At 43.9% G+C, this 21,430-nt stretch overlaps 1 protein-coding gene across 2 annotated transcripts in view; it reads left to right on the top strand.

Annotated features, from left to right (window-relative positions):
• The window catches only part of DDX6 (DEAD-box helicase 6), a 214,129-nt gene that overhangs the window by 61,449 nt on the left and 131,250 nt on the right, over window positions 1-21,430 (top strand). For both annotated transcript variants that reach the window (XM_086956738.1, XM_086956739.1), the window contains exons 4-6: window positions 2,769-2,873; window positions 3,790-3,919; window positions 14,982-15,128. In XM_086956738.1, the coding sequence (XP_086812864.1) occupies window positions 2,769-2,873; window positions 3,790-3,919; window positions 14,982-15,128 (382 nt within the window). The remainder of the gene's footprint in view (window positions 1-2,768; window positions 2,874-3,789; window positions 3,920-14,981; window positions 15,129-21,430) is intronic.

Genomic DNA, 21,430 nt, shown 5'->3' with positions numbered 1-21,430 from the left:
TTTGGCTAGGTCTGCGCTATAGAAACACCACATCTGGGGGTAAAGCATTCACCAAGTGGCTGTTGCACTCAGTGGTGGGCATGTTGCTCCTAAAAACTCTAAATCTAGTCCCATGTGTATTCATTCTGCAGTAGTAGGACTACAAGTTTCTTTATGCGTGCTGTCTGAGCCTTAATGTCCTGCCTATTTGTAAGGATATATGAAACTTCTGTTTAAGTCATATTTGTGGGATTGACTGGAAAACTAACTTGCTACTTTGACATGTTAATTGCATTTGGGCCTTAATCCTACACAAGCCAAGATGCAAATGCAATAGACCTAGAGCTGTGCTTGGGGGTACGTCTTCAGCTGAGTATAGCCTATCTGATCCTGTAGCATGAGTAATTGGAGAGCAAACAAAACCTGATTCACTGGCGCTTTCTGAACCTTTGAAGCAAGCTGATACATCTGTTAATCTGGCATATACACTATTGGACACAGCATGAATAGTTGCATTCGTAGGTGTGAGATTAGAGCTAGGAGATGTGTTGCTATGGAAGAGCAGTAATAGAGAAGATATTAAGATCCAAAGAACAAAAATACATAACGTCCGTTCGGTATATACCAAAATAGTCCAAAGGCACCAGTGGCGGGGTGGGGGGTATTTTTATGTTCTTCTTCCCTCTTCCATTTACATTGTCAATGACGCTTGGCGTGATGCTGGATTCAGACCAAGACCGTGCAGGCGGATCCAAGTTTACTGCCATCGGTCTTGAGGGCAGTGGGGGTGGGTCATCATGGTCACTGTAAAAGTTGTTGATCGGGCCGTTTCCATTTCTGACATTTGCAGACATAGACTTTATTGCCTATGTGCACAACTGGGAGGTCTACCTCAACTGTTGCGTGTTTCTCCTTCCCTTTGGTTAACGGTTTAAAAATGAACCTTGCAAAATTGATTGATTCATAGTGGTAAACGTGCATTTCATTTAAGATTCTGCTGTTTTTTTTCCCTGTACATTACTTCTAGTGGCAGGTATTCGTACATTCATAGGCCTCCCTGTCACTATCTGAAGAGTTGTCAGGAGGCAATTCTACCACTTCTTATGCAACGTGGCACATAGCTAACTAATCTTATTCTTTAGTCGCTGATAAACAGAGGATAGTTTGTTTTATCCCTAACATTGCTGTTCTCCCATCTTATCGCTTCTGGAATGTTCCTGCTGGCAATCACCTCAATCAGAAAGGTAGCAGCCGACTTAGCATCACTTTGGATACATGGTCCTTTAATCCATCAGGAAAAAGGACAAACTAAGATATTGATAATTGTTGCACATACCTAGCATGTCTACAAAGTCATTATGTAGAGCTTTAAGCAGACCTTGTGGTCATGGTATTGTTGAATTTATTACTTTCAGTGTTGGTTTGGGGAGAATTGTTGGCAAAGTACATGGTAAGCATCTCCTGCAATGTGGGGATCAACTAGTCTTGTATTAGCATAGACAAATGATCTAATTAAATATGAGCTGGTAAATGCAACTGATAAAGAACTGTTGTAAGTAAAGCCTGAGACATCACTGATTTACTTCTAGATATGTTTACATATCAGGTTACCCCCTGACTGGTAGCATCATCTAGCTGCCTAGAACTCTCTTGTGCAGTGGAGTGCAATTCTCTAAGATGCAAACACACTGTCTCAGCATAATGAAGCGTGATATTGTCTGTGGTAGTTGGTCTCAGTTGGTGAGGCAGTGTGAGCTACCAAGGCAGGGACATGTGTGAACCTGATGGTACAGGCAGGGGGTGCCCTAGCTGCATCTTTAGCTGACCAATGAGCTAGTGCATTACCCTAAGACACACAATCCTACCCGTTAGTATGTGCTGAACATTGCACAGCTGCCACTGCCTGTGGTAACACAAGTACCTCTAATAAAATCTCTAGGAGATTCCTATGCAGAACAGCACTCTCGTCTGACTCATGGAAATCTCTCCTGCTCCATCTCATAATGCTGGAATGTACATTGGTAGGCACATAAGCTGAATCTGAATAGATCGTGATGTCTTTTCCTGCTCCTTCCTGCTCTACTGATGTTTGCTATTGTGCTGTGTTGGCCTATTTAATTTCTTACTGAACACTGAAGGGTCACACTTTTCTACTGATTTCATGCTAATCATTCGTTCACATGTCCAAGATCACTTTTGTAATCAATCTGACACGACTGAGTGAAATCTATTATCTTAGTTGCGAAGTACCATGCTTCTCTGGAATGACTAGATACGTACATCTGAGGAGTTTAAGAAAAAAAACCAGGACATAGTAAAGAGTTAGACCTATTTGGGAAATAAGTTATTAACCTTGTATCTGGCAGGGGTCTTTGACAAGCCCCAGGGACATTATTGGGCTTAACATAATACTGGCTGAAGCGTAGTGTATTTCCCAAGTCTTAATATAGATTGATATTTGATATTGATATAAAATGGATACAAGGTACTAACTGCTGCAGAGTTTACCAGAACCAGACTGCTTGATTTCACCAGGCAAAAATAGATGATAGGCTGCTTACTTCTGCTAGCGTTGCTAAATACGGATGAGTTGGAGAACACCAAACTGCTAGTAAGGTAACCAGTACTGTACTGGCAATCTATGACCACAGCCATAAGTTTATGTACTAATAGTGCCATGGATAGGTTCCTAAATGCTATGGTGAATACTGCTAGAAAAGGACAGGGACTTTGCATCTACTGAAGCTAAGCCCCATGTAACCATGTATTTTTTTCTCCTACCTGCACAGGACGTCACCTCCACCAAAGGCAATGAATTTGAAGATTACTGTTTGAAGCGGGAGCTGCTAATGGGAATTTTTGAAATGGGCTGGGAGAAGCCGTCTCCGATCCAGGTGGGTCTGAAGTGACTAACATTAAGTGGGACAGCTCTAATTGCTTTCGGGAATTCTGCTTTCTGTAAATGAAGGAAGGCCTAGCATTTCTAGCTTCGATAATACATCTTCTGTATTATCTTAAGCTCTGAAATTAAGCGTACTGCATGGCATTTGCTTGGTCCTATTAGTTCCCACTCTTTTTACTGAATCGTATTGCTCCTAAATTTTGAAATTAAACCGTATTTCACTTCAAATTTTGTGTAAGATGGCGGCAGGTATTGTGGCGAAACTAAAGGTTAATTTTAATCCTAATATGAATACCAGGTTTGTAGATTTTTAGCAATTTTCCATTCCAGAAGGACCTTTGTCTGGTGCTCGGTCATTATTAATACTTCTCATTGAAGAGCAGGGTGTGATCTGCAACTTGTGCACAAGTGATAGAATGTTTACTGTGCAATGTCCACTTTCAACGAGCTCTCAACACAGAATCTTAATCCATAAATGCTTGTTATGTCTGTCCACTCTGGCATCCTCCTACATGGAGATAATTATGAATTCAGTAAAGGTAGATGTGATGGAAAACTAGGAATTGGAGCCTTTCCTTACTCTATTTGCAATCATGTGGGCTACATAAAACCGAGCTCAAGCTTCAGAAAAAGGTCCAGTTGTTTGAACTCTTGGCTCATGTTGTCAAGTGTCCTCTGCTTTTGAGTGATCTGTTCATGAACTAATAAGTGATCAGTAGTAGTACAGAGTACATGGAGATCTGACTGGTGTTTGAACACGTGAAATGCGTACTTTTGAAAGTGTAAGCATCCAATTTATTAAACTCTGTTTATGCTTCACTGCAAGGAAATCTGCTGAAAGATATTTCCAGGAACATTTTATTATCGGTTGGTCACCCCACTGACTTCTCCCTCACGTTGACTTACAGGAGGAAAGTATTCCAATTGCATTGTCTGGGAGAGACATTTTGGCTCGTGCAAAGAACGGAACGGGCAAGAGTGGTGCCTACCTCATTCCCTTACTTGAACGAATTGATCTGAAGAAAGACAGAATACAAGGTAAGGGGGATGCCATTTTATGTGCTTCAAGCACCTATTTCTGCTCTAAAAGGATCCCTACTGGCAGTCGTTGCTCCTTTTGTCAGTGTTGGCCCATATGATTTTTCTGTACTTCATGGGGGTGTCGCTGCCTTTAGTGGGCATACGAGTCAGTGCCCTTTAAATGCAATGTACTTCATTACACAGAGGATTGATTGCCTTTATGGGCTTTGCGGGGAGAACCGATCGGTTTGCAGTATATGCTGACGGAGATCACATGCTTGGAACACTCTTGCCATCAAGTATTGGGATCCAGCCTGCGCATATTTCTTCAAAGTAGATTTGTTTTGAGGGGAATGGTGGTCCCTCCCTGGAGCCCATAAAGCAGCACAGTATAGAATCCACATTAGATCGTTTTTTTGCCAACTGGTTCCGATGTATGTCTTTCGAGCTCTGGCAGTCACACCAAAGTTTCAACATAAGATCGGTGGAGTTCTATCTGCAGCACACACCTTTGTCTACCTGTGACAAGCAACCTCTTGGAACAGAATCAGTCCAAAAATATTTGGTCCAGGTGTATGAGAATGACTGAAGTTAAAGCAAGAGTTAAGGGACCCCCTCTATTAATAGTCTAGGCCAGGGAAGAAAGGGGATAGGAGTAAACACAATGCTAAATATTTTCCTCATTTTCCTCTACATATATATGTATGTGTTTTGATATAAAAAAGATGCAATGAAAATATGAACTTAAAAAGAAAGGAAAAAATTCTTTGATAAAATAAAACAATGAAAAGAAATGTTTTGATAAAATAAAAATAAGATAATTATAGTTGTCACTGTTGTGTTTTGATGATTATTTAAATGCTTATGAACAATGTTCAGTGAGAAGTATAACGGGCTGTGAGGGAAATATTTAGCATTGTGATCATGACTGAAGTGCCATTGGGGGAAGGTTATGGAGAATGCCTCCTACAAATCTATCCTATCTATTGCAATTTCCCAGGTGATGATTTGTGGTCTGTAACCTGTCATCTGAGGGAAATTGAGGAGTTAATCGGTCAGGCCATTCTGGCCCTTAAAACAAGAAAAACCTGTTCTCAAACATTGGATCTTTTATATATTCACATGCTTCAATCCTTCCGTCATCATGCTGGCAATGGCCAGCACATCAAAATAGAAGTATACAGTAAAAAAACTTCAACATACAGTAGATGTGAAATGGCCATATGCTTGAAACCTAGAATGTTTTAACGCATCCGCCTCATTTAAAAACTCACATTTCAGCTGATGAGGTGTGAGCTTAAAGCCCCAATCTCCTCCCTAGAGGCCACCATAGCTCAAAATTCTACTGCACGTCATGCGGTAGTCCCTGCCAGAGCTCTGCTCTTCACTTTCAGTGAACCTGAAATGGTTTCCATTTAGGTCTGCCCTGGATTTGTACCAGCCCTTTTTTTATTTTACTGGGAGTTGTTAGGGAAGATGGTTTCAATTTCTGGACCAGGGAGATCTTTGGTGGGACAAGCAATCGTCACCAACTGTTACCATGGCTGACAGAGAAGAGATCTTTATAAAACCTGTTTGTCATGTGGGGGCAAAGTTTACATTAACCCACACTCAGTGTCTTGATTGTCTTTATCATAAACATAGGTCAGTGGATTGGAAGATCTGTAAATCATTCTCCAGTAAGACTCTTAAAGACAGAAATGAGTTTGGCAATGAGTTTGGCATTATTTCCTACAAAGGGATTTTCCTCCTAAAGGTGATGCCCCCTCTTCAGGGGAAGATTCCATTACAAATGCCCCAAAACACTTCCATGAAGACAGTACACAAGAGACTTTTACAGTTTCCGGAGCATGGTGTATTTGGTACAGCACTTGAGCCACCTACTCTGCAGACAAACCATAGTCTAAGCACTAAGACTGGCCCATGGCAAAAAGACTTTGAAGGAAACCTTGATGACGGGACCGTCTACATCAAACTTAATTTGACACCGTCCACGTCTAGCATTCAGTCGATGACAGTCCAATCCTAGTATTCAGACGACCACACCATCTACATTGAACATTCTGTTGACTACATCGTCGAACATTCCTTTGTCAGTGTTGCTCATTCCTTTGACTCATAGCATTCTGTCATTGGTGCCGAGCATTCTGGTGTCAAGCATGCGGTCGGCGACAATGACTATACCAATGGCCGCATCACTGTTTGGAACCATGTAATAAACTAAACACGAAAGGTTTATTCACCTTTTGAGGGTCAAAATGTGGCTCCATTACAATTATTGCAGTCAGACCAGAAAGAAGAGGCTAGTGATTATGCCTTACTGACTGCTTACAGTCCACCGCAATTGGATGTGAGATGTCCCCGATTTTGAAGAGGACACAATGGACGATGTCTTACAGTGCATGTGTGTCTCAGCAAGAGTTCAAAGCTGGAAGCCCGCAAAAGGGTTTAAGGCAGCAACCACCTGGATAATATAGAGCCAGATGTGGTCCAAGTGCCAGTGGCCTTATCAACTTTGCAACAAATGAGGGATACATTTTTTTAAGTTACCACAGCAACCAACAAATAACCCCAAAATAGGCTTGACTGCTGTTCCTATCCTTCCGCCTCCTCAACCTGCGTTTGCACTTCTTAGGCAGCCGTCATCGTTGCCACCTCCAACGTCCAGGGGATCGATGCATAGAGAACATGTTTACTCTAATGGATCTACCTATTCTGATACAGGAATTGAAGTTGAACTACAACCACTGTGATGAAAAGGATAACATCTGAGGTTTTATAGTCCCAATTGAAAATGATTGGCTAATTTCAAAAGATGCTACAAATATCTCTAAATCTAATTAAATTGAAAGAGCTGCCAAGAAACTCAGTGTACTGATCTCTGTAGATCATACAGGTTTTCTTTAGGACTTTAAGGAATAACCTCGGAAATACGTTAAATCCATACTTCTTGATTGTCTGGTCAGAAGGTCTGAAATTAATGAAGCCTCCTGCTACTGGTCCAACTGCAATACTAGTCTGGAAATAAAATACAAAGCCCTGGATTCAGCTCTAGGTTACCTCAATGGTCATAGTAAAACAGATTCAGTAATTGCTTCAGTGGCTCAAATAAGAGCAAAGTCCCAAATATTAGTCATCTAGTTTACCAGACAAGATTAGCAAACGTATTGACAGTCTGGGCCTGAAATTTGACTACTGTAGCAATTAAGCCCGCAAATGCCCTGGTGATTCTTGTTAGTTATGATTTCCTGATGTTGCATGACATAGCTCCATTACTCCATCTTATTCCTGAGGATAAGAGGGAAACCGCGAAGGCTCTTTCATAGACATGGAGATGGATGCTTCAGACAGTTTTTCACCTGTTAGCAAGAGGGCCTTTGCTAAGGAGTCAAGGCTAGTTAAAATCCACAAAACTCTGTACTGATGTCAAATCTAAAATCTTAGACCTGCATTTTGCTGGGAACTATTTTTGGTAAATGGGTTGATGGAAGCTTTGCTAGGCCTTAAACATACACTGATCTAGCAAAGGCGTTGGGTCTGTTGCAGGATTGCAGATTTGGGACATCTGCTTTTCGTGGCTCCCAAAGATCACAATGTCAGAGCAGATTGAAGTATTATGAAAGTCAAGGACAGTTATTATCCGCAGACAGTCTAGATATTATCAAGGATGCTCCTTTAATCAAATTGAAAGGCAAACATACAGAAGGTCGGCAGGAAGAAAGTTCCTCAAGAAAGTACCTGTGATAATCAGAAGAGAGCCTGACTCCCATCTAATTTCCCGTTACTTTCTGACCTCTGAAGTTGGGGAGTGGGATTTCCCTCTTTGCTCCCGCATGTTAAATAGAACATGAGATAAGTGGCTGTTGCAAACTGTCCAGTCAGGCCATACAGAAGTTCACTCAAGCACCCTGTTTGTCCACCACGAAAGGAACAATCTTCATTTGAAGGAGCTGCAAATGGAAATTCTCATGCTTTTTTCCAAGGGAGCCGTAGAAAATGTCCCCAAATCCCATCAGAGTTTAGGCTTTTATTCCAGGTTCTTCCTAATAAAAAAAGACATGTAAATGGAGGCTGATAATGGATCTCAGAGCTGAACAAGTGTCTGAAAAGTCATTTCGGATGCTTACTCTGCAGGAAATCCTCTTGATGCAGGAAGGGGATTTCTTGATCTCCCTGGAACTTTGAGACTGCCTCATCACCATCGGAAACACAGGAAGTACCTACAATTCTCAGTAGCGGGTCAGCATTACCAGATCAAGGCTCTCCTTCTTTGGACTCAAAACTGCACCAAGAATATTCACCAAATGTCTTGCTTCAGTTGCTGCTTTTCTACTGGAGGACTTCTTTAACCGCTTCAGCGCGACACGAATTTTTGCGCTGTGCTGAAGATTCGGAAACTGGCGTGGTCGTGACGAACGGTTCCGTCACCAGCACAGCCCAACCGACGCTCGTGACTGAACGGTTCAGTCACGAGCATCGAAGGGGTTAAGATGCAGCGAAAAAGCTCCACAGCAATGTGCTGGAACTCCACGTTTTAACTCTGCGCCATAAAACTTGGTTACAAGCATTCCTCCCCAGCTTGGCAGGTCGTCCAGTCCTAATTGGAACAGACCACACAATATCCATGTTCTACATAGCCAAACTGGGAGCGATGTGGTCCAAGATCCTTTCTACAGAAGCTCAGCTACAGTGGAACTAGGCCTTTTCTCACAATATAGATATTGCGGTGGATGCCAGAATGATCTGGCAGTTTCATTCTTCCAACAAATGAATGTCACACGTGGAAATTAAACAAACTGGCAGATTGCATTTTTTAATCCGTGGTTGTGCACAGTATAACCACCTTGTGACATACCATATACAGAGCCAGTTTCTTAGTGTTCAAGAGTTCCCCTGAAGTGTACAGAGCTCAATGTAAAACCCAAAGTGCTATATTAGTTGTAGTGTGGGAGCAGCCTTAGGCCTAACTGAGTGTAAGACAATTAATGCCCAACATTGACCAATGAGGGACACAACTCAAAGGAGATTCCCCGCCCGCCCCCCCCCCCTCCCAATTTTAGAAAAATAAGCTTTGTTTTCTATTTTGAGACCACGATCTTCACAGTAAGGTAAGTATGTTCTGAAATTAAATTACTTTTTTACTTTTAAAAGTCGACAAATTTCTGAGTAGTTCAATGTTACCTATCGAGGATAACTATGCGTTTATACAGGTAAGAATCGCACTTAATGTTTACGTTTTCGGTACCAAAGGTCAGCAAGGGTCAGGCGAGTACCAAAACTGCACCCACGACAAAGGTGGCTGGATGCAGGGCGCAAATTCAGCAGCAGGCGCCCAATCCTGTTCAATGAGGATTCTGCTTTCAACAAACTGGGACCGCACCTTAGGTTGCAGGAGAGTGACCAGAGACAGCAGAGGTAAGTAGAGCTGTAGGGCATCATAGGGGCACTGTATTCAACTCAGCAAGGTGCAGTGGCTTCGGGTGCAGGGGTGGCTTTAGACTATGGAGTCTCCTTGCAGTGCCATCCGCTGTCAGGGGAGCCTCTGGATTACGACTGCAGACGTAGTCATGGAGTCCAAGAGGGGGGTCTGCCAACGCTGGACTCTAGCTCAGGAAACCTGTTGAGACTTCACTGGACAGGTGAGCTGCTCAGTCTGGCTGTGGGTGTCAAGTGCAGAGTTGGCAGTAGTCCTGGTTCCAGCTGGATCCGGCATCTTTGTAGGTGGATTTTTCAGGACAGGGCTGCTGTCCTTTGGAGATCTGGTCTTTGAAGTGCAGGTAGTCTTCCTCTGGTTTCTGGAAGTTGCTAGCCACAGGACAGGTGCTGTTTTTGTAGGGGTGGGGTGGGGGTGGGGGTGGTATTGAGTGGGTGCCATCTGCTGATAGTATCAGAGGCTGTGGGTAGCATTACAAAGACGGCAGACCTTTGAAACTTTCCCTTCGAGTACTGGGCCTGTCCTGGGGAGGTGCGACTCCTCCACCCAAGATGTGCATTCTTTCTGGTCTCAGAGCAGAGCCTCTCCTCCCAGGGAGTCCAGAAACATCTGTGTGGCAATTTGCCTAAAGCCATTCCGTAACTACACCAAGGTTGTTAGGCTTTCAGGGGCCAGGGGGCACCTCTGAGTACATGTTTTAATAAAGCGCACACTGGCACCAGTGTGGCTTTATTACAAAGAGCCGTTTGGTACCAAACTTTCCTGGTTTCCGTGAAGCCATCATGGTGCTGGGGATCTAGTTGTTTCCAGCCCATGTACTCTGTAACCCTTCCCATGCTCGTGACGGAACCGTTCCGTCACGGGCCTCGGGTGGGCTGTGCTTGTGACGGAACGGTTCCTCTCGCCACTCCTGCGCGGCGCGAATTCCACGCCTGTGCTAACGTTCTCTAGCGCGGGCGGGGCCGTGACGGAACTGTTCGTCACATGCACAGCTCACCCGCGTGCTGTGACGGAGCGATTCCGTCATGAGCACGGGACCACCGCGCGGCCCCCCCCACCCCCTTAGCACTGCGGCGGAATAGCCGCCGCAGTGAAGGGGTTAAGGCTCCTCTGGCACTGACAATAAAGAATCGTCTTTAGTATTGTAGGGTTATATCTACTTCTACAGATATGCCCTAACCTGTGATAGTGCACCCTTCCTTAGGGCTGTAAAGCCTGCTAGAGGAATTACTTTCACCTCATAAATTAGCGGCATGATCATGAGGGGCTCCCAGGGGGACCCTCTTCAGCTTCCAGGGCCTAGGTACCCATGGTATCACTTACTAGGGACTTACAGGGGACAGAAGTGCCAATTTTATATGTTATGTTTTTTGATTGGTTGGTCACGATATTTGCCTTCTCCTTTCCAGCGTTTCCACTGGTCTCCCAGGTGTTGAGGGAGTAGATAGACCATTGCATTGTGATTCTCATTGCTCCGGCGTGTCCTCACCAGAATTTGTACAGCGAGCTGCTGCATTTGACTGTACATCCAGCCATTCTTTTGAAGGTGCATTCCAGAATATTGTTCAGACATCAAGGAAAGAGTCTTCACCACGTTCCAAAGTTGCTGAACTTGACAGCATGGTACCTGACCCACATTAGAATCTGGCTATTGGGCTCTCCAACGGGAGTGTAAACCTATTCTGGTGCAGGCTCGTGCTCCAGCGACTAATAACTTTAAATGCTTAGTTGAAGCTTTTCTCTGTCTGGCCAAGGAATAATGGCGATCAGCCACATCAAAGAAAGCCTTCTCAAATCTGCCATATTAAGTTTTACTGAAAGTTGTCTAATATTCAGTCTGGGTCCATCTGGCTACTATCTCCAGATTTAGGACTAACAATTAGTCTGTTTTCCCAATGAATCATTAGTTTATGAAAGGTCTTTTCAGAGCTTTTCCATCATCCAGTTCCATGGGAGCTTAATAAAACCCTCAGTCAGCTGATGTTACCTCCTTCTGAGAAGCTCATTGTATACAGTTCACACTTGTATTTTGAATTCTGAGCTATGGTGGCCTCTCTGGGGAGTAGGAGTGTATGCTTATTTTTCTCTGTATACTGTTAAATGTTCCAGGTACTCCCAGCCTGACAACAGGAAATGATTCAAGCATGTGAATATATAAGATATCCATATTGGAGAACTGGAGTTACAGGTAAGTAACTCATTTCTTCTCAACGAGAACGGAGGTGGCTAGCTTACAGAATGCAGTGCCAAGGTTCTCCAGACCTTCCATACCCAGCTTCTAATGTTCAGGGTACACACTGAGACGGGGGGAGGGGGCCCTGCTGTATTTTGGGCGCATTGATGGAGCAGAATCCAGAGAATGTTACTTCTAATGACTGACTTTGGAGACAAAGTTGTTCTCCAGGGCCCACCAATGAAACCCACACCCAGGGCAAAGATTATGCCTTTTGTTTCCCATCCAACCTCTTCTTGGGATCTTCCATCTGGGTGTGGTCCTTAAGCAGTGTTTCTGCTTCAGGTCAAGAAACTGCCTTCTCTCAAGCCTCAAACCACCCCTGAAAAGGCCTTTACAGTCCGCACCAACCGCTGTTCCAGAGCCAGCTCTGTATTGGAATGCAGTCCTTTGCCCCTAGAAAAAACCTTTCACATGACGAAGTTGAGACTGTTTTTACACCGAGTCTGAGTGGCCTGCTTCAAGAAGAGGTAGACTCCAAAGTCTACCATGAAACCAGCCCAGGGGTCGGCCCATATGTTTGACCCTACAAGTGCATCATGGTAATTATCCTGATATCTTGAAGATATGCATAGACCCATTCATTGTGCTCATTGTAGCTGCAATCCCAAACCAAGAAAAGATGCTTCATGTTTGAGGACCTTAGAGAAGCTTAGAATTTTATAAATTGCCAAAAATATTAGGCCATGGTAGAACAGCCAACCACCAGCACATTCACCTCCACATTCCTGTATCCTTCACGCACTATGTATATCTGGGTTTGTGTTGTGATTCTACCTAGGACTTTCCCAACACTGAGGAGCCTCTGGTGACCGAAGACTATGTAGATTCCCAAGAAGGCCTGAACTTAAAACCTTATCCAGTCAAGCTCTTCCTTCCTGATAACACCAACCATATTCTGAAGTAGTCAAGCGTGTGGACTTTCACATGTTCACACTGCATGTTGTGAGGTAAGGGGAGACCTTTCTCATTGAAAAGCTCTCTACATAGTGCTCAGTTCACTACCTACCCATTCTTAAAAGCATTTGAGGACCCTGTCAAGACCAGTGTGGCTCCACCAAGAATCCACAGTATGTGCTTAAGAATTCCTTATAAATCGAGGACCATGTTCCTCCAGACACGCTGGTAGTGCATATGGCATGAAATATTTTGCTCAGACTACCCCACTGCCTGATGGAACAAATGCAGCATTTATGCTCCTGTTCAAAGGCTAGCTACGAGTGCTGTTACTCAATGGCAATTGGCAAACTCATCTGCCTACTTTTACAATACTACAGGTATCTGTGGGTGGAGATGGAGCTACTGGTAAAACGTGTTCTGGATGCTTACTCGAAAGTGGGAAGGAGGTTGTCCGGAAGGTGACAGTCATATCAAATGTCCACTTTAGACCTGCCAAGTGTACAAATACGGTCTCCGGTGAAACTACCACCAGTGTTATCCTGTGGAATGCCTGGCTTAATCTCTGGATTCCAATCAGTCAAGCACCACCTTTAATGTACCTGGTAACTGGCTGCACCTTTTACCCCATAGTGGAAAGCAATGTTTAAAGTACTGCCCTTTGGGAGGACGACCACCCCACTGGTATTCACAAATTCTGTCTGTGGTGGTAGTACACTTTTACTGCTGTGCCATTCATGCCGTGCCATCCTTGCACTACTAGCTGGTAAAGAACCGTGCCATCCTTGCACTACTAGCTGGTAAAGAACCGCATCAGAGCAGGGCCTTGTTTACACTCAACAAGCGGTCTCTCCTCCACAGATAAGTTCAATCAATGCCAGAAAATCTCACTTTTCCCCACAACCATCACGTTGTTGTAGAAGGTAATATGCAAGCTCTAATTTTCCAAAGGCCTTTAATTCAAGTCAACAAAAATTGGATAGTCCTTACAACAAACCCTCCTTTTCTGACTACGTAGTCTGTTCCATGTCGATCATACAATTGATTTACCCACTTTCTTCCCCCTTAATCTGTTGCGGAAAGAGCCTTGTATGCTTTAAATGTCAAGAGCCTTCCTTTATCATGTTGACTGTACTAAATCCTTTACACAGACAAAGTAACTCTTTGTAGCTTTTGGCAAGCCCCACTTGAACCTATTTTCTAGCTTTGCTAGATGGGCTAATTGTAGTAACATTTACCACGCCAAACGCATACTACATTCCTTGCCTAGAATGTATTCCACCTGTGAAAATAAAGCTGCTATGTAAAATCCCACTTGCAGACACGTGAGCATGTATCTACTTGTTTACCAAGCATTGTGTGGACATTCATGCCTAGGAAGAAGCACACATAGGGCAAACGCTTAAAGCCTTGTTTAAAACCACTTCTGCTAACATCTGCTTTCGGAAGAAGGGCACTGCTTTTCAGTCTGTGGAAATGGTGTGGTCTACAGCAGCACAGTAAACAAACCTTACTTACCTTAGTCTGCTTGTAGTGATGTGAATTAATGTACTATGCGATCTCCCTGGATGCGAATCCATGGTGTAACACGTTTAACACAAATTGACTCTTAAATGGACAGAGGATGTGGCTTAACTCCTAAGGTGGTCGACCTCGAAGCTGGTGAACTGGGTTCGAGTCTTGGCAGGGACGCTCAACAACCTGTGATTCCGGGCAAATCACTTAATCTCCTTGTGCACAAATGAATACGTCTAACGCTACTGGCGCTCATGCAAGGCGCTCATACCTTCTGGTCTAATTTGCGCTATAGAAAACAAACAAAATGCAATGTTACCCCAGTATCCATGTGTCCTGTATCTCCTCATTTCAACTTCATAGGGAAAACTAAGGTGGATTGTGCATTGTTTCAGGGTGTGATCACTTTCCCTTAGTTGTGAGTTGTGTTGGAGGTATGGTTGTATGCTTTTGTAGGAGCTCTTGGAAGTAGTTTGAAGTAGCTCAATGTTTGGTACTGTTTGGGCGGCCTAAACTCATCTTTATGTACAAGTTTTTTTTGGGTTCCCAGAAACTACTTCTACCACCAGAGGTGTTGAGTGAGTAGGTCATAGAAGGTTCTTTTTAGGTAAATGACTTTATGGTGGTATGAAGTTGCTGAGGTGCCTTGGTGGGTGAAGGCTTTTCTTAGCAAGTGTGGTAGATGTTTTCCAGCTTCAAGTGTATCCACAACATAATTTGTCCTTCGTGTTGAAGAAAGACATCAATCATGCTAATTTCTATTGGATATATCCTAGTCTTAGTTGAGCTGCTTAGTGTTAGTTTCCTGGCTGGTGAGCAGTAGCAACATGGTGAACCTGTGAAGGTGTTATTTTTGTGACTAGGTACACTAGCAGTGCTCTATTTGTAGTGCTTTTCGCCTCCATGACTACTGCACTATATTTACACAAGTGTTTGCGCCTTAAGGTGGGTGTGAGGGGAAAATGTTGATACTTTTTTAAAGTCCTTTTCTTCTTCCTCAGCAATGGTAATTGTACCCACTAGAGAACTTGCCCTGCAGGTCAGCCAGATTTGCATCCAGGTCAGCAAGCACATGGGTGGAGTGAAGGTGATGGCAACCACAGGTGGAACCAACCTGCGTGATGACATCATGAGGCTGGACGATACAGGTGAGACATTGACTATTCTATATAAAGTCCCTCCACTCCATGTATACCCCCCTTTGTATTCATACCTTGTGATTTCCTTTAAAGTTAACCCGGTTCAACTCTCCAAGCCGAAAGCCTGGAAAAGAGACATGAGAAAACTCAACCCAGGCTCTTTGCCCCCTAACAGGTGCAATCTCCTACTTCCACCGACAGGCGATACGGACGTTCAAACCCTGACTGAACACTATCTCAACACTATGACCTCAATAAATGAGGCTGCACCTATGCAGCTAAAAAGAGTCTCTACTAAAATCTCCAACCCATGGTACGACGGGAGTCTCAATGAGGATAGACGAGACATACGAATGGCAGAGCGTACCTGGAGATCTGCTCCCTCTGCAACGCACCTAAAAGACCTGAAGAAAAAGAGAAACGCCTACTTCAAGAAAATAAAACGTTCAAAATCAGACTTCTTCAGCCTCCAGCTTGACCAAGCAAAAAATCGCCCGAGAAAACAGTTTGAGCTAATCAGATCACAATCCAAGGACCAACCCCAACCACTCAACACGGTGCGTAAAGCACCTTCCTGTGAAGACTTCGCCGCTTTCTTTATTAAAAAAACTGACAACATAAAAAGCGATCTCCTTATTGACGCAAGCCTCTATTCCAAACCCCAGTGCCTAGCACCCGCTGAACCAAAAAACAATGCTACATGGTCAACCTTTGGCACATACTCGGAAGAAGAAATTGGCAAACTGCTCAGCACCCTGAAACCATCCAATCACCTCACGGACCCCCCTCCTGCTTCCGCAGTAAAAGACTTTACCCCTGTGCTTCTTCCTCTCTGGACTAAAATTATCAACAGCTCTCTCCAACAAAGTAGCATACCTGACTCCCTCAAAGTTGGTCAAGTCACACCTCTATTGAAGAAACCCACAGCCGACCCCTCTGATCTCAACAACTACCGTCCATTACCAATATTCCCACTCTCGCCAAACTGCTGGAAAAATGCGCACAACTACAACTGACTAAACACATTGAACAATTTGATCTCCTCAACCCTCACCAGTCAGGCTTCCGAGCACGACACAGTACAGAAACTGCCATGACGCACATAATTGACGATGCACTTCAAATGCTAGACCAAAACGACACTTGCCTCCTCATCCTTCTTGATCTCTCTTCAGCATTCGACACCGTTAAACATGAGAATTTGCTAGAACTACTAAATACAAGAATGGGTTTATCTGGAACTGTTATCAAGTGGTTCACTTCCTTTCTTCACAACAGGTCGCAGAAATTCAAGAGCAACAACCAGATGTCCTCACCAATACCTGTAACGCTAGGCGTCCCGCAAGGCTCCTCTCTATCCCCAACTCTGTTCAACCTAGTCATGGAACCACTCACCACCTTGCTACAAGCATCCAATGTACACTTTCACATGTACGCCGATGACACCCAACTTTATCTCAAATTACAATCTCCAAATCACATCACGCTCCTGAACTCAACAATCAGATGCACCCAATCCTGGCTGGCCGATAATCACCTCAAACTCAATGCCCTGAAAACAGAGTTCCTTCTGATCTCACCTCCAGCGAAGATCTCCACCACTCAAATTTGGCTTAAACACCTAACCGCACTCAATGTCCAACCCACCATCGTAAACTCAGCAAAATCTTTAGGCATAACACGACACCAATCTCAACATGCAGCAACATATCAGCAAGGCAACTAAGGGAGCGAACTTCCAGATCAATACTCTGAGGAAACTAAAACCCTTCCTCCCAACCAGACTTCCAAACCGCAGTACAAGCAATAGTCATCCCTCGAATTGAATACGGTAGCACCGCCCTCTGCGGACTCCCCCCCTAACTGCAACCGCACCACTAAGAGCTTCCCTAAACGCTGCAGCGAGACTCATCACTTGGTCAAAAAAGCACTCCCATATTACCCCTGACTTGAAATCCCTGAATTGGCTGCCTTTTGAAGCCAGAATACACCTGAAAATCGCCTGCATGACACACAAGGCGATTCACCTAAACTCACCTGGCTACCTCGCTCAGAAACTGACAATCTCTGGCGGAACCAGAAACACTAGAGGCACAAACAATCTTCTGCTGAAACCGCGAATATTCCGGAAGGAAAAAACATATAAGCGCTCCTTCTTGGGAATGGCACCTAGGATCTGGAACTCACTCCCTCCAGAAACCAGGCTTATCTCTTCCACTACACACTTTAAAAAAAGAAGTAAAAGCTATCCTCATGGCTAAATACACTTGAACCAGTATCTTGAACTCTGGTATCACTCGGCCACTACATGCTTGACCCCTTGCCCACTTGTATGAGTTGTCTCATTACTCACATGATTGGCTTTGAAGTCACCTATTTGTACTGTTTGACTTATTGATTTATCTGTCTGACTATGCTCCCTCATGTACCCCTCTATGTAACCTATTTGTACTGTTTGATCTATTGATTTATTTGTATGACTATGCCCCCTCTTGTACCCCTCTATGTAAAGCGCTCTGATATCTGCAAAGATCTTGTCCGCGCTATATAAAACTTTCTAAATAATTAAATAAACCAGTGCCACTGTATCCCCTTAGTGTTAAGGTTTTACCAGCAGATAACTGAACCCTATAATTCAGCACTCATATCTTTGACTTCAGACACTGAATGACCCATCTTACAGCAAGGATTCGTGAGGGGTAAAACCTGGATGGAAGTCTCGACCGGGGGTTTTGAGTAACCCTACTTTCCCTGTCAGAATATTAAGGGTTATTTGTTGATACTAAATATGGAGCAGTGGTTGGGGTGCATGTCCAGGAACTGAGTGGCATAGTGGAGTCCGCAAGTTGTCTGCTTGTAGGGCACGGACAAATTATGGCACTAGAATGAACCTCCAGCTTATGCAAGTACCACTGACTTCCTTAGACTCTGTAGGCACTGCAGGCTATTTTAATCCTTCAGTATAATACAATATTGTCAAATTTTGACATTTTAGATTTGTTAACAAATGACGCATCTCCTTTTCAAACACAAAGACACATCCTTAAAATAAACTACAAAACTTCAATAAAAAATTACTCCTTTGGATAATGTTCCATTCAAGAATGTTATGCCCAATGCATTTCAGGGGCTTCTCTAAACACATGAAAGCAAAAATGCTTGTTTAATATTTTACAGCCACAATCGATAGTTCCAACAACTTAGTGTGTTTGTAATCATGAAAGTGATGTTCACTCTTAAAATTAGTGTGTGATGTGTTTAAAGTGAGATGCTGGAGTCCCTGTTTTGAACCAAGGTATCCCCCTGTGCTCCCTGAGAAATGAAAGGCGAAGGAAAGAGTGAAAAATAATTGCTCAAGAAAAGATTACATTGTTTTGCTTGGAAGGACTCCATAATAGTGTTGCAACGGTGTTAATGCTAGCTAAATTGTTACAACCGCAGGAAAAAAGTGTGAATAAACCACACTATACATTAAAAACACTCACCGAGTAGAGATCGTGGTAAACTAAATTCCTACAAGTTAAACATGAAACACTACAAAGACAACATGGTGATCATCACAACAAGCATTAAGTAGTGTATAACTCATATCATACCATTGTATACAGTTTTTCAATTAAAATGTAGTCTCACACCTCCTGGTTTCAACCAGCACCTCAAATAAATGCTGTCACTGACAACGTATTCTCCAACTGCAGAAGTGTCTAAGTAGTGACCGTGATGTTAGACCTCATCCTTCCTGACTTGCACAGGTATGTCTCGGGTTTTAGCATTTTCGGGATGCCATTAGGGAACAGCCGAGACCAGTCGGGTGGCACCCTAGTTCAAGCAACTTTTCAGTGCCTGTTTTCGACACGCCTGTACCGGCATTGACCACGTTCCTCTGAGACCCCACAATTTTCAGCCTAATGATGTGGTACACCAGCAAGAGCTGCTGTTTTTGCTAGTGTTTCGGCAGCGGCTCGCATACCTTTAATGCTGGGCAGCTACCTTATTCACCCGGGTCGACGATAATTGACCGTGCCCAGGTAGTGGATGTGATAAGGTTACTCCTTTCTTTACACCTGCTCTTCGTGTATTTATTTATTTATTTATTTATTTATTTATTTATTTATTTATTTATTTATTTATTTTAGAAGTTTTATATAGCTCTGGCTGGACCCAGGGGTATCAGAGCGCTTTACATTTTTGAGACAGGAAGGTCAATAATACCGGGGACATACATGGCATCAATGTATATAAACAACATAAAAAGTCACCGCCTGACAGATTTCACAATAATAAATATGGGAAATAAGCACACCAAAATGTGGAAGATACGATAATCAAAAATATCATAAGACACAAATTGAAAAGAGCCGGAAAATTGCACAGTCAGGATAGGGAGGTTAGTGGTCCGTTAGGTTGGTACGGAAGAGAGCAGGAGTGGGGGAGGAGGGGTTGGAAGGGATGAGGGCTGAGGGTGGACAGGGGAAGGGGGGTGTAAGGAGCAGTGAAGGTGGTAAGCAGGGAGGGGGGACTTGACGAAGAGGAAGGGCGAGTAAGGGACAGATGTGGCCAGTGGGAGAGAACAGATAGGGATTAGGGTCCCCAGTATTTATTGAGGAGATGTAGTTTGAGTTCTTTTTTGAAGCTAGAGTAGGAAGGGCATTCCAAATGCAAGGCGCGTTGCCGGAAAAGGATCATGACTGGGTGGTTTTCTTTTTTAGAAGGGGGGATAAGGAGGGTGTTAGTACTTCTCAGGGAACGGGAGCAACCAGCTTTAGTGAGTTTGTTAGCGAGGTAGGTCGTGTGTTCTGATGGAGAATTTTGTGAGTAATGCCGGCTGTCTTGTAAGTGGACCTACCTTCAATGGGGAGCCATTTAAGGGTTTAAGTGCAGGGGAGATGTGGTTAAATCGCTTGCAGTCTGAGGTAAGCCTAGCTGCAAGGTAAAGCACAGATTTAAGAGGTGCTAGGTGGAATTCCGGTGAGAATGGCATTGCCATAGTCGATGCGAGAAAGAACAAGGGATTGGACTGCTAGTTTGAAATCATCGATAGGGATGAAGGGCTTGATTTTCTTGAGGTGGTGGAGAGTGAAGAGGGCTCCTTTGGCAAGATTGTTGATGTGTTCCTTGAGGATTAGGAGGTTGTCAAGGGAGATCCCTAGTGATTTGACTGAGGAGGACAAAGATCAGGAGCAGTTGAGGGCATTAAGGTCAGAGATAATTCTGAATGGGGAGCTGGTTATTTTTATGGGAAAAAAGAATAATTTCGGTGTTTTAGGGTTGAGTTTGAGGTGGTTAATGTGGAACCAGGCTTGAATCTTGATGAGTGTTGAGGTGAAGGATGTCAGCATGAGTTTTAATCTTATAATAGAGTTGGGTGTCGTCGGCGTAGAGATGGTAGTTGATCCCGGCTTGTTTAAGAATGAGTGTGAGGGGTTCCATGAAAAGTTTAAAGATAGGGAGAGAGGATGGATCCTTGCGGAACTCCTAAGGAGATGGAGGTAGGGTTAAATAGGCAATTTTGGATTTTGATTTGTTGAGAACGGTGTTGTAGGTATGAGACAAACCATTTGTGTGTCGGTCGTACCATTCAGGCCAAATCGATCTCTAAGAACATTGAGTAGAGCAGAGTGGTTAACAGTATCAAAAGCTGCAGAGAGATCAAGGAGGATCAGAAGGCTAGATTCACCATTGTCGAGTGAGTGGTGGATGTCGTCAACAATGTTTAGCATGGTGGTTTCAGTGCTGCATCCTTTCCTAAAGCCAGATTGGAAGGGGTCTAGTAAGTTAGTGTTCAATGTGTTTATCTAGTTGGAGGACACATTTTTCTAGGGCTTTAGAAAGAAGGGAAAGGTTGGAGATGGGACGAAGGGTATTGAGGTCGTTTGGGTCTGCCAGAGGATTTTTGATAATGGGGGTGATTTGGCCTAGTTGCAATGAAGTGGGGACGCAGCCAGTGGCAAGGGAGCTGTTGATAATAGAGGTCCAGGAAGGGGTAATGTATGTGTTCCAGACAGTGCGGTATCGTTCCAGCTGGCCTAGTGCGGAGACTCTGCCCAGGGTCTGTTAAGAGTATTAAAACTAGGTATAGAAGATCAGCACTTGACTTCAATTACTTTAGAGCTAGCGTGTGTGGCTCTGTGTGTGTGTGGCTCTGTGTGTGTGTGGCTCTGTGTGTGTGTGTGTGTGTGTGTGTGTGGCTCTGTGTGTGTGTGTGTGTGTGGCTCTGTGTGTGTGTGTGTGGCTCTGTGTGTGTGTGTGGCTCTGTGTGTGTGTGGCTCTGTGTGTGTGTGTGGCTCTGTGTGTGTGGCTCTGTGTGTGTG

This window comes from Lissotriton vulgaris, chromosome 2_1 (assembly GCF_964263255.1).
Source record: "Lissotriton vulgaris chromosome 2_1, aLisVul1.2, whole genome shotgun sequence".
In the NCBI taxonomy this organism is placed as follows: domain Eukaryota; kingdom Metazoa; phylum Chordata; class Amphibia; order Caudata; family Salamandridae; genus Lissotriton; species Lissotriton vulgaris.
The sequence above is the reverse complement of the archived record's forward strand: the minus strand, read 5'-3'. Positions and strand labels throughout refer to the sequence as shown.